General features: G+C 38.5%; 1 protein-coding gene across 1 annotated transcript in view; it reads left to right on the top strand.

The window, feature by feature from the left end:
• Positions 1 to 6,394: 6,394 nt before the first annotated feature.
• The window catches only part of LOC129144656 (uncharacterized), a 12,179-nt gene continuing 5,265 nt past the window's right edge, over positions 6,395 to 13,308 (top strand). Inside the window, exon 1 of the mRNA XM_054687760.1 lies at positions 6,395 to 6,469. Within this exon, the coding sequence (XP_054543735.1) occupies positions 6,395 to 6,469 (75 nt within the window). The remainder of the gene's footprint in view (positions 6,470 to 13,308) is intronic.

Raw genomic sequence — 13,308 nt, 5'->3', positions numbered from 1 at the left:
ATTCATTGGAATGGGAACACAATACCTCAAATGATCTGGCCACAACCTAACTTTCCAGTCTTCTTCCCTCTGCCCTCTCCCACAGGTCCATTCTTCCAAATGCCCCTTGCTTCACAGAAACAAAAGTGAGCAAATATTGTCAGCACCAACTTTGTCAGACATCCGGAAAATGGCAAAAATTGTATCATAACCAAGAAAACCCTAGTTCAAGAAAAAATCACCTGAAAACAGTATGAAAGCTCTAAAGTATTTTTACTTGCCCTTGCCCCAGTCCCTCCCAAGTTTAACAGCAATTTTGAACATGGCAAACTTTATTCCTAGTGTGTGATCCCTGGTATCTGGTTCCAGAAGTTGCAGAGCAGTCCTTAATTAAAATCACTGTTTTTGTCTGTTCTAACATGTACAGGTGCTACCTGAAGGACTGATGCAAGATATTCATCTTTGTTTCACCTAACCTGGAATTTCTGAGGGAAACAAAATGTTAGGCATTCCTTGAAAACACTGTATTATGAATTGAAAATCCAAAGCCACCTGAGATAAAAGGTTATGAATGAGACATGCAACATATAGTCTCAAACCTAAGCAGAAAAACTTGGACAATATTTCTTTGGGAAATTTGTGTTTTTAAAACCACTAATAAATCTTCGGGATATTAGGAAGCCACATTCACACTCACAAAATACCCAAGAAGACCCTAAGCTTCAACCATGGCTGATCTCTAGACTTGGTCTAAGCATAAAGTAAAAGCTAAGGTCAAATTGCAAATTCCCTGACTTAAGTGCTGAAGCAATGCTACAGTGCAGAGCCAATCCATAAAGACTAGCATGGTTGGTTGGTTGTTTCAACTCCTGCAGTTCGAGAAAATATCTATCAAAGCACTAGCTGAATATAGGAAAAGGAATCAAGACCTCAGCAAACACACACTTCAAGGAATACAGTTATTGTAAAAAGTAATTAAATAGATGATTACAACTTTCAATAATCAAGAATAGGGGGGGCCTCCCTGGTGGTGCAGGCGGTTGAGTGCCACATTATGAAGCTGTCCACAGCCTCCGCAACACTGGTTTGATCCCAGCCGGCCAGCGAGAATCCCACATGGCGTGGCAGACCTCTTCTGTCTCACCCGCTGCTCCCCTCAGCAGTGTATTTCGTCAGTCTGCCTGTTCTGCTCCCTGCTCTGTCTCTGGTGAATCCTCTCACCCTCCTGTGCCTCTGGCCTGTACCCTGGTTCTTGTATAAAAATAAATAAATCTTCAAAAAAAAATAGGAAACTTCGAGGAAGGAAAAAGATCTTATTTCCAAATGTGCCATACCATCAATTGGTAGAAAAAATCGTAAAGCATACAAAAACAAAGTAGGAAGTATAACCCATTCAAAGGAAACAAATAATAATGAACAGAAACCATCTCTGAGAAAGACCAACACTGGATCTACAAGACAAAGAGTTTAAATCAGCTGTCAGAAGAGACAAGGAGATGCTTGTACCAATAAAATTATTGGTCAATATTTCAATATACAAGGTCAATATTTCAGTATCATTTCTAGATATGAACTTCAAATTTTTTAAACTAGTGAACAGAAGTTTTCTAGTTTAGCATCAGTACAACATACAAAGTGTTGATTCACTTCTTGAAATAAAAGCAGTTGGACTGAATATTACTAGCTGAACCTAAAACATCCCTAAAGATTTCTAACTAGTTATAACTCTGGCAAATAGACACATCTTGAGGAACTCCCCTCTTGTGTCTGCTTTAATGAGCGATGGCTTAACAAAATGTTCCCCTAATGTCCTGAATGATTTTAATTGTGGAAAAACTGTGCTACAAATTAATTCTGATTCTGCTTACATGGAGAAACAACTATATCTTTCAAGTACATAGTGTATATTAGGCAATGTATTAATCCTTCACTTGGAAATTTAGTAAGAACTCTCTGAAATACATGTAAGTATCATTCCCACTGTTTTCAGATAAACTATTTTTGAATCTGGAGAAAAACTGAAACCTATTTATTTTGCCGACATACATATTTTAAAATTATAATTTGCTCACTTACACATTTTAAAGAAACTAAAACTCCAAAATATTATGCCCAAATCTTATATTCAAAACAGAGCTCAGAACATTCCATATTTATCTTGTGGTTTTATGCATCTGCTTATCTTTCCCATGCCTCCAGAGGTTTTGAGAGCTTTAATATGAAGAGGAAACCTATAATGAGTATTATACATAATTAGAAGTTGACTTTATCCCCATTTTACTGATGATAGAAAACAGACTTAAAGATGTTGAACAAATAACCAAAATGTTCACAGAGAATTAGTGAGAAAGTAGAGACCTGAATACCAGAGTTTATCCACATAATCCACCCATGCTTTTTCCTATACGCTGTAGTCTAGAGTCACCCAGATAATTCAGAGTATTTTTTTTAATCCATGGTTGCTAAGAAGATAAAAATTCAACTTTTTAAAATTTATTTATATCCTGCATAACATACCAAGTCCAAAATTTAGAGTGATGCTCTGGTCTTAACATCTAACACATTAACAGACACACAATAATAAAGACCACCAATAGCACCATAGATGTCTGCCAACTTCACCATTTCAACCCTACAAATGTGTAACTCTGTTACTACTCAGTTTACCACATACTATGTTCTCCACCTCTAGAATTAAGGAAAACCCCAACTGGCAACTATAATTGACCCCTTGCCTTCCATTTAAAAAAGAAAAAGACAAACCTCTCCATTTTGAACAAACTTCTAGTAGTTACAAGCCTTTGAGATAAATTGGTTCAGCTGAAAATTTGAATGACCTTTCAGTAATTGACATAATAAAAACTTAAGTAAAAGTTATAAAAATATATGGCTCATGTATATATCTGATGCATAGTTACTGAAAAAAAAAAAGAATAACACAACTGAGTAATAAAAATGAACAATTGTTATACCTAAGTGATTTGGAACATTCTTGGCAATGAATTCAGTGGTAATATATTTATAGCTTTCATTTAGAAAATCTTTATTCCTGCTCTTCACCTTGATTTAAAAGTCTTAAATGAAACATTGGATACAGATGGTTTTGGGGACAGCTAGAGAAGGAGGTTTGTGCAAAGGAAGGAAGATTGAGGAACTACTGAGAGTAAAAACAAAACTTACTTTTCAAGTGGAAATGAAGCCCAACATGGAATGAGGCAAAGCCCTGGACAGAGCGCCCTGCACACAAGAGTACAAAACAGAATGATTCACCTGATGTTGAATTTTTCTAGCAGGCAACATTGCTAAATCAGGTATCTTTTGTTATGAACGTCAAGAGAATACAAAGACAGTATAAACGCAACAAAGGCAATCATTGATTCAAAAGGAACAGATGAAAACCCATTGATAATGAGCCCCAGAGCAATTCAACCTTAAAATATTTGACAGTATACACTGGATGTGGCTCAGCTCCTTAGAGTATAGTGTGCCTAGTCCCAGGATTTCATTATCATTACCAAATTCTCTTTAATTAGTATGACTTTTATAGAGTAATGAGGTCATATTTATAAAACTTTATCCTGCTGGGGGGAAAAAGGCAGTGTACTGAGGAGATGCTCCTAGTCTTCAACGAAATTTTCAAAGTTTTCACTCACATTTTATATTCAACTCAACAATGTCCAAATGTATCACATTGCATTGGTTTTACTATCCTTGTTACTTATGGGCATATTAGCAAAGTTCTGAATAATCACCTAGTGCAATCTACTGTGCTATAGAGAAATTAGAGTCTTCAAAGTGCTGATGACTTTTCAAGCAAATTTAGAAGATTTTATAATTATGATGATGATTTCAGCTGTACATTACCACATGCTTTCATCTACATCTTCACAATGAAAGTAAGGCTTTTAGATTTTTAGAAAACAGTATTTATCAAGTCAAGTCATATCCTTCCCCTCCCCATCCTTTTGTCCCTTAACCTTGAACTTGAAAAATTCTTATTTTCTGCAGTGTAGTTGAGTGGATATATAGAACACATTGCAAAAGCATTAGCACTTATAAATGAACATTTACCTTGCAACAAAAGCAGAACAAGAATTCCATAGTTGGTACTAGGGCTGTGCATCATTTTCCATAAGTAGACTTTCTATAAAAGGTCATCATCAAATAAAAGCTAAATTTCAACTCTTAGATCTATGTTATACTGATTCACACACTTGCAATATACAGTATGGCAGTATTATAGCCTGTGTAGGGCTGGCTACCTACCTGATCAGTGGCAATAGATAATGCATAGATCAGCTTTTGAATCAACACATAATAATTCAGTTGTCTCAATTTCTCATAATTATATATGTATACACTTTTCAGAGAGGGATTCACTTTACAATTCAAGATTCTAATCAACTCATTAAATATCCCATGGCTCAGTTTTGACCTTTCAAGGCAGAACATATAGTAAGTAAATTTTTGCGTCATCTACAAGGATCCACTCTTTTAGTACTTTACAAGTGTACTAATAACCTAATTTCCAAATCTATTTTTCAAAAAGAACTCTTCTTTTTTCTAGTGTTTGAAAAAGGATATTTACTTAGTGAATATGAATACAACTGGAGTTGAAGTAATTTACACCTAACAGAATAAAACATTTTTATTTTATTACAAGAATTGTTGTGTTTTAAATATTCCTCTAGAAGAAATCTCTTATATCTGTGACACCCAATTTTTTTTTACCTTTGTGACACCATACTCCATCCTGTATTAAAACTACTTGTGATAGTTTATTTCTTTTAGTGGATTATAATTTTCTTCAGGGTAATGGCCTCATTTATATATAATCCTAGAACATTTATAATACAACTTAAAAGATGGTAGCTGCTTGATAAATACTGGTTAAATATACAAGTAAAGTGACTGGTTCCTAAATGACACTGTCCTCTATTTTAGCACTGTGTGTGTGTGTGTGTGTGTGTGAGAGAGAGAGAGAGAGAGAGAGAGAGAGAGAGAGAGAGATTTATTTTTCTTCCTTATAAAGGCTTAGATTAAGTATAACTGAGAATCTAAGCTAAGCTTAGATGAATAAGTTCTATCTTAAGGTTCTTTATAGATAAGTCAAACCCTATCTTATCTACTGATTACAATCATTAACTACTCATTACCACCAACTGTTACAATCAAAGATGGCCCTCTACAAACAAGAGCTGCCATCCCCACTCTTGGTCATCTTGTACTCATTTTGCATTCTTGACTGAGGCCCAAATGTCTGGATCTTAGACCACCAGCATAGACTTCTGTCCTCTACCAAGGGCACTGCCCATACTGGGCTACTGCTCAGTTGTTAATTAGCTGCAATGATTAAAGCAAAAAGTCCCACTCATGATCATTGAAAAATTGTTTCCAACAGTAACAATCACCAAAGAACCTTCTTCCAAATGCCATCCCAATGCTCAGTTTAACAATGTTATTTGTGCATTTAGGAAAAAAAAAAAATATTTTAGAGCTTTGACGAGAGAAATCGTCCTTACTGAAGTTTTTAGAGACTGCAATTTTAAATAAGAGACATGGAAAGAGCAAACGAAATTATTGAATGGTTAAGGTCAAGACTGGAATGTTCCAGATTTTCCAGCCAGACCCAGCCAGCTGCCTGTGAGTTTCCACACATCAGCAAGTTCCCCTCGTAAAAGGTTTACAGCTCAAGCCAGGCTGACTGCAAACAGAGTTAAACCAACATAGTACAAAAAAGTGAGGGGAAAACAGTGTGAGACCAATTAAAACAAATTGGTAATGAAAGCAACAGCTGGATGTCAACATGTTCTGCTCTGTTAATGGCATGTCAACAGGGTGATTTCTCGAGAAACCGGCGCTGACTTAAGAAAAGGAGAGACCAGCCCTAATGGAACAGAGCAGGCCTGTAACTTGCCAGAGGCTCTCCTGCCCACTGCTCAGGAGGGCCACCTGTGCAGATGAAAACCATACAAAAAACTTCTCTATCTTTTAAAGCCTCCCACTGAACTGTAGCCACAGGGAATAACATCTCTGTCACTTTAATGCAGAGCTCATTTGACAAATGATGTTGACAGAGGAACCTAAAAAGCACTGGGAAATGAGGTGACCTGGTCTGTGTCCAACCCTGTTTGGACAACCTTTGTCCCCACTACAACCAAACACTTCATTTTTGCGGAGACTTTTTTTTTTTTTGCCTGTCTTACAGGGATATTGCAAGGATGGCATGAGAAATTATACATAAAGACAGTGTAGACATTGCAATCATTACCCATTACATAAGGAACTGCTTTTTAAAAAAAGTTTCATCATTTGCTTCTTTCTCTTTTTTTTTTCCTAAATTTCTTTATTTTCATACATCGTTCATTTTCAGACAACATTTGGTTTCTCCCCTCAGGTGTAAACTGGTTCGGACATGAAGGAACTCTTTAAATGGTCAGCTGGAGTGTTTTTCAAAACTGATTTTAAAATTGTTCCAAGCTACGTAAAGGTGAGTCCAGGACTGAGCCACTTGCTTCTCCCCATAGCACAGGGTAGATCCAGCACCACATAATTGCTGGGAAATTATAGGTCAGGTGTAATATCATGTGTTGGTTGAGTGCATAAGCAGTAGATCTCTTCATCCCATGACCCTCATTACAAGTCTCTGAACTGGCATCATATTGTAACAGGGTGGTCCCCAGGAAAGGGGAGGTTCCCGGCCCCACCCAAGGGAGGGTGGAGCTGAGCAGGAAGAGAAGAAGCTGGAAGAAGAGACTGAGGAAGGAAGGAAGCAGGATGGAGCCTAGAGACACGTGAAAAAACTGTGCTTGTCTTTTGGTCGTGGACTGGGTAACACAGATGTGGGTGAGACCCGTGGGGAGGGGACAATGGCAGCTTTTATCTGGATGTTGATTTTGCTCTTTTCCTTCCGGGCTTGTCCGGTTGTTTGTGACTCTTTTCTGTGGGTCCCCACTGGAAGATGTTTTAGACTTGTGGCAGGCTTTGGGGCCTTGCTCTGGGCCGATCCCATATGGATGGACTTTTACCCACGAGGGGATGGGTAACTTTGGGTGCTTCATTTAGAAACTAAACTCTTTGCCTTACCTGTATTGTTTCCTAGTTTAATTAAAGTTCCTTCCCATTAAAGTCTCCTATGTTTTGTGTTGATGCGGCGGATGGCAAAACCCATTTAAAATAGGCAGGTTTGTGGGGGTCTGGGTGCCCCTCTCCCTGTCCTATAACAGATTTGGCGACCACGAAGATTTAGGACAGCCATCCGTGGTTAGTCAGCCCCATGGGGAAATTGGGCTTCCCTATGGCACTGGCTACCATAAGCGCAAATGTGATTTTTGGTTTCTCCGGTGTGTTTGTTTCATATGTTGATTTGCTGTTGAAAAACTGGCTTGGGCTTTGTGAAGATCTGTGTGTCTGTATGTAATTTGTTTGTAGTGACTTGCTAAGACATTTAATTTTGTGAAAATTGTTCTGTGCCAGTTTTACTCAAAAGATTATGCAGTACATTGGACCATGTGGCCAGATCAAAGATGGCGTCTGAGGCCACTTGGCTGGCTCTTGTAAAATTCAGAGTTTCTTGTTGCTAGGACTTTGGAACTTTTTTTTTTTTCTTTTTGTAATCTCTACTGGCTCATTAGCATTTCTAAAGGCAATAATGGTTCTTCAGTGGTATGTTGCTTTGTCTTTGACTACTTCCTGCCCTGTGTCTGACTGGTTTTGCAAGCCAACTATGGAGAGGTGGTGTTTTAATTAGCAAATGTATGCCTGGGTGTTAAAAAAGAATAGCCTTAAACAGTAACTGGTAATCGCTGGTATCCTTGATGGATTCTTGAAAATAACTTGAATTTTTGCAAAGTCTGGATCAGAAAAATTAACAAGATTTGTCTGAGTCTAAAAAAATTTGCTGCTGTGAATTTTGTCTACACAATTTGTTTTGGGCATGTTTGCCATTTTGAATCCTAAATTTGTTCAATTGCTGGTGTAAGACAAAATTCTAAGTTTCTGCTTCCTACTGATGAAGGTCTGTTATGGAAAGCACTCTTTAGGGTGCATCATGTAACTATACCAGGTTTTCATACCTGTGTTGTTGTTGCCCCTCCCTAGTGTGGGGGAGGTGTAATCTGTGCTTAGATGTTTAATCTGCTCTTTCAGCTTCTGTCCCAGAGTGGCTAACAGAAGTAAGGAGATGACTCCTTTTAATTGAAAGTTAATTACTGATAATTTGATTTTGCTTTTTCAGGTTCTATTCCAGGAAACCCAAGAAGTGCCTGCTTGGTGGCTAACAAGAGATGACTCCTTTTGCTTAAAAGTTAACTGTTATTTTTATTCTTTCAGTTGCTGTACAGAATACCCCAGGATTGACTTCTAACAAAAAGTCTTCAACACTGAAAACCCTAAGGTAATAAACAAGGTCATGTAACTCCTGTAATTAATAAAACTTTTCCTTCCTATTTCTAAAGTCTTAGGTTTGCAGGATGACAACCGGAAATTTTTCTGCCACCACACGCCACATTTTTTTTGAACTTTGACTTTTTTTTTCTGAGCCTATGGAGTAAAACTGCAGTTACATAACATATTCTACATGGCATAACTAAAAAAAAAAAAACTGTCTTTGTCTATACGTTGTATGTCTGTATGTCCTTGTGTCTAACTGTCTTGACCTCCAGAGGTTAAAAAAATTGGTATACATGGTGCCCATAAATGTAAAAAAAAAAAAAAAGAGTCTCCAGTTATGAGGAAACACAAAGGTTATGGTTTGATTGTCAACGTTGTGCTACTGAACTAAGCCGGTGCCTTCATAGAGATTAAATACTGTTGTTCCTGTTAATTTTCTAATATTTATGGCAAAGCTTCCCAGAAATCTAAATTCAAATACAAATTTGGTAGCCTGTCATTTGACTGATGCAAGGAAATTTTGTGGAACCTCAGTAGAGCTCCTAAGACACTCCACAAAGTTTCTCCTTTTCCTCCTGGGAAGGCATTACATAAATTTGTTCTATTTGGCTTTTACCTAATGAAGTAAAACTAGAAGAAAAGCATTGTCACTTAGGAAAATGGGTAACACCATGACCCAATATGGATGTAAATTGTCAATAATGATTGTCACCTTGTAATATTGTATACTTCAATTGTTTAATATCTACAAAAATTGTTTCTGGAAATATAAAAAAAAAGGTCTCAACAGATTCCTATTGATGGAACTGTTGAGAGTAAAAAATTTTCCTACAAAGGACTAAATAAACCTGGAAATACACCTGACATTTACTAAGGTTTCTTTGACATACTGGAAATTTTTTTTATGCATTCTGTCCTGAATCCACGAAGTTTTTGTTTTGTTTTGTTTTGTTTTGAGTAACCAGGATCTGCAGAAAGGTTGCAATTTTTTTTCCAGCAAAGCTGACTTGTCACATTTCTCTCCCCTTGATACCAACACAGCATACAAATAGTGGTAGTAATTTTTGCTACTTATTTCAGAGTCTGTTTTTGCATAACTTCCATAGGGATTTTGTCTGTTTTAACGAAAATTGGACGTGAGTTTAATTGTGTGGCTTTGTGTGGAGTTCTTCCAGAAAGTTGAAAAAGAGCTGAACCAAGAAGAGGAAAACCTGTTTGCCTTGTTTGTAGGGTTCCAGAGACCTCCAAAGAAGGTGAGGAAGCTTGCCTCCATTGGCAGGACTGGACAACCCGGCCAACGAAAATGCCCTGGTACCCTCGAGAAGAGGAAAGCCCAGGTGGAGTCTGATGAGACCAACTTTATACCTGAAGCATGCATCGACTGGATGCCACCGGTTCGCTCTGATCCTGTATGGAGTATTTCAACAAAGCCAGCTAAAAATTGCTGTTAGTTATTTTCTGCCCTGTGATTTTATGCAAAAATAGGAAAAATGGTTTAAAAGTAGATTCAGTTTGCAAACTTTTGCTATGCTGTTAAAAGTTTGGGATCAAGGTTGAGAAAATTTGTGTTTTACATCAGTTGAACCATTTTAACATTTTTTCCCTGTGATTTTGATATATTTGCTGTCTTGTTTTAGCCAATGCTCCAAATTTTTTTCTTTTGGCTTGGATAATGGACTATTTTTAAGTAATGAAACTGTCATACTGGACATTCATGGACAATGCTGCTAATTGTTGCTTCTCTTACACACATTATAACCCTGAAAAAAAGACTGTCTCCTAAGACTACACCATGAGATCTCTGCCACCATAGATATGGTGGAATAAAAATTAAAAGGGGGGATTGTAACAGGGTGGTCCCCAGGAAAGGGGGAGGTTTCCGGCCCCACCCAAGGGAGGGTGGAGCTGAGCAGGAAGAGAAGAAGCTGGAAGAAGAGACTGAGGAAGGAAGGAAGCAGGATGGAGCCTAGAGACACGTGAAAAAACTGTGCTTGTCTTTTGGTCGTGGACTGGGTAACACAGATGTGGGTGAGACCCGTGGGGAGGGGACAATGGCAGCTTTTATCTGGATGTTGATTTTGCTCTTTTCCTTCCGGGCTTGTCCGGTTGTTTGTGACTCTTTTCTGTGGGTCCCCACTGGAAGATGTTTTAGACTTGTGGCAGGCTTTGGGGCCTTGCTCTGGGCCGATCCCATATGGATGGACTTTTACCCACGAGGGGATGGGTAACTTTGGGTGCTTCATTTAGAAACTAAACTCTTTGCCTTACCTGTATTGTTTCCTAGTTTAATTAAAGTTCCTTCCCATTAAAGTCTCCTATGTTTTGTGTTGATGCGGCGGATGGCAAAACCCATTTAAAATAGGCAGGTTTGTGGGGGTCTGGGGTGCCCCTCTCCCTGTCCTATAACAATTCCACTTTACAGAAAAAGAAATTGAGTCTCAGAGAAGTTAAGTTGTTCAAGGTGGCACAGCTCTTTTCCTGGTAGATTCCAGGACTTGAATAATAAAGCCTTTGATTTTAACCACTATGGTACATCCCTACTCCATTCTAATACAATGAGATGTTGAAAAAAGATTAACCCCAAAAGCCAACAACAAAATAACATGTGCCAAGGTACTAATTGTGAGCCACTTGTCAGGATGGAGCCTGAGCTAATTTGAGTTTCACCCAAAAAGACAGCTTTAATTTTAGTGGACAATCCAAGGATTATCCTTCCTTCCTAAGAAATGGGTCCTTTAAGGGATGTGGGGTTTCAACAAACATGCAAAAGCATCCCATGAAAGAGAATCTGCTGTGAGCAACTACTAAACCAAAATGGACAATGTGCCCATGAAGAGAATAGTCAACAGAAATGTTTTCTACCAACCACCGCTCCTCCATGCCTTCCATGACCCTTGCTGGATGCAGCCAGAGGCTGCCAAGAGGAGAAACAAATGAGGACCAGCAAAAGACAGAGATATGGGACATAAGAAAACATCCAACTGCCAGTCCCTATCAGAAGAAAGGGAAAAGTGTGACTCAAAATGAAATAAGAAGTTTTCTTTTCCCTGAAGGGTACATTTTAATTATTGTTCTTTTGACCAGCTGTGATCCAGAGATTTTTTTGCTCGTTTTAATCTATTACATGGAGAAACTGGAGAAACTATGGAATCCTCCCACATTTGCATTCAATGTCAGCAAAGAGCAAGGCACCTGAGGGAGTTTGGATTTAAGAGGAGAAAAACATGAAGTTTATTTAAGAATGAATCCACTCTTAAAATATTTAGTTACACTTTCTTGGGCCAAGGAATGAAAAAAGTTGGGGCGGTGGGGAGAAACACTGTCAGTGCAGACTTGGAGCATAGTATGAAATGAGCTAGGTGTTTTAAAATACTTGGGGGAGGAAAAGCTTGCATCCTGAGGAAGTAACAGTGTTAACATGTCCCCATTCCAGGCCTGGTCCTTTGAACTTTTCTGTATGGAACTGCCTTATGAATCTCAGCCTCTGTTGAAACAGCCTGTCCAGTGCTTTCTTAAAAGCTAAATGCCCTTCAAGTCTCTCTCTCTGATTCCTTCCTCCTCTTACTCCTGTCCTATGGAGACTTGTACTTACCTCTGTGGGATGCCAAACATAAAATGGAACATAAAATCATTTCACCAGCCAATAACACATTCTTATAGACCCATTTGTCAACCACCAGGGATGGCAACAACTGCAGAATTACAGAATAAAAATGAAACTAAGCACAAATAAATGTAAGAGTTTGATGGAGGGTCTCAGGGAATCTAAGTAGCAGATTGGCCAACATTTGCTGCTTCCCTTAGTCTTCCAAGAAGTGGAAGTGGACATAATCACATGAAAAAAAGGAGAAAATTTGATAAAATACATCTACAAAAGATGAGACAATAGGTATTCACAGTATACATACACACCAGGCAACTTTAGTCTAGGTTATAACTGGAAGCCAAAGGCATCATTTCCTCCCATTGAGTCCATTCTATTACTAAATAGTTGGAGATGACTAAAAATACAATTTTAATAATTTCAATTCACTGACAAAATAAAACCCAATAAATATGAAGAGACATGATCTCCTTCAACAGTCAACCTGCTACAATTTTTGGAACCACAGACACACAGCTCTAAAATCCAATCACAGAAGCCTTCATCTTGCCTTCTATATTTTCTTCAGAACAGGACTTTCTATTGACTAGTGTTTTGTAGCACAAAATTATCAAATCTTCAAAATGGGGAAACAAAAAACTACATTTGTTACCACCTTCCATGGGCCATTATTTACTTTTCACACTGGTTGCTGTGGACCCCACCTCTCTGCTTCACACCTAGCAGCTTTCAGACTCTTCAGTCTTGATAATCCCCTCAATTTTCTGGAGAGGGTGAGATAAAATGAGGCTACTGAGCAAAATCCTAAATGGCCAGGGAAGTCAGAACTCAAGACTCTGTCATTTTCCCCCATGGAAGAAATTAATGTGGCCAGGAAGTCTCTCTTGGAGCTGGGCTCTGCTGCCTTATGGGAGGCATGATGCAGGTAAATTGACACTGTCTTACTCTGGATGAGGACCTATTCTGATATTTTTTTGCTCCAAAAGTGTGCTACGAAATCTCTTCTGGAAGCCCAGGCTCCCCACATCCATCTGTGGGTGATGATGCCAGGGGTAGTGGACTGTAGGCTGAAAACTCCTATTCTACAATCTTATTAATGCCATATTTTTCTGGGTTTTTTAATTTTTTTATTTTTTTTTTTATAGAGGCATGTTTTCTTTCTTTCTTTATTTGTTTGTTTGTTTTGTTTATACATGCACTGGGTACAGTCAGAAGCGCGGGAGGGTGAGAGAATTCACCAGAGCCAGAGCGGGGAGCAGAACAGGCAGAAGGGCTGAAGTACACTGCTGAGGGAGCAGCGGGTGGCAGGAGAGGTCTGCGTGCCATGTGGGACC

Source organism: Talpa occidentalis, unplaced genomic scaffold (assembly GCF_014898055.3).
Source record: "Talpa occidentalis isolate TD23 unplaced genomic scaffold, MPIMG_talOcc4v2.1 talOcc4.5, whole genome shotgun sequence".
Taxonomy (NCBI): Eukaryota; Metazoa; Chordata; class Mammalia; order Eulipotyphla; family Talpidae; genus Talpa; species Talpa occidentalis.
Note: the sequence above shows the minus strand (reverse complement) of the source record. Positions and strands in the feature narration are given on the sequence as shown.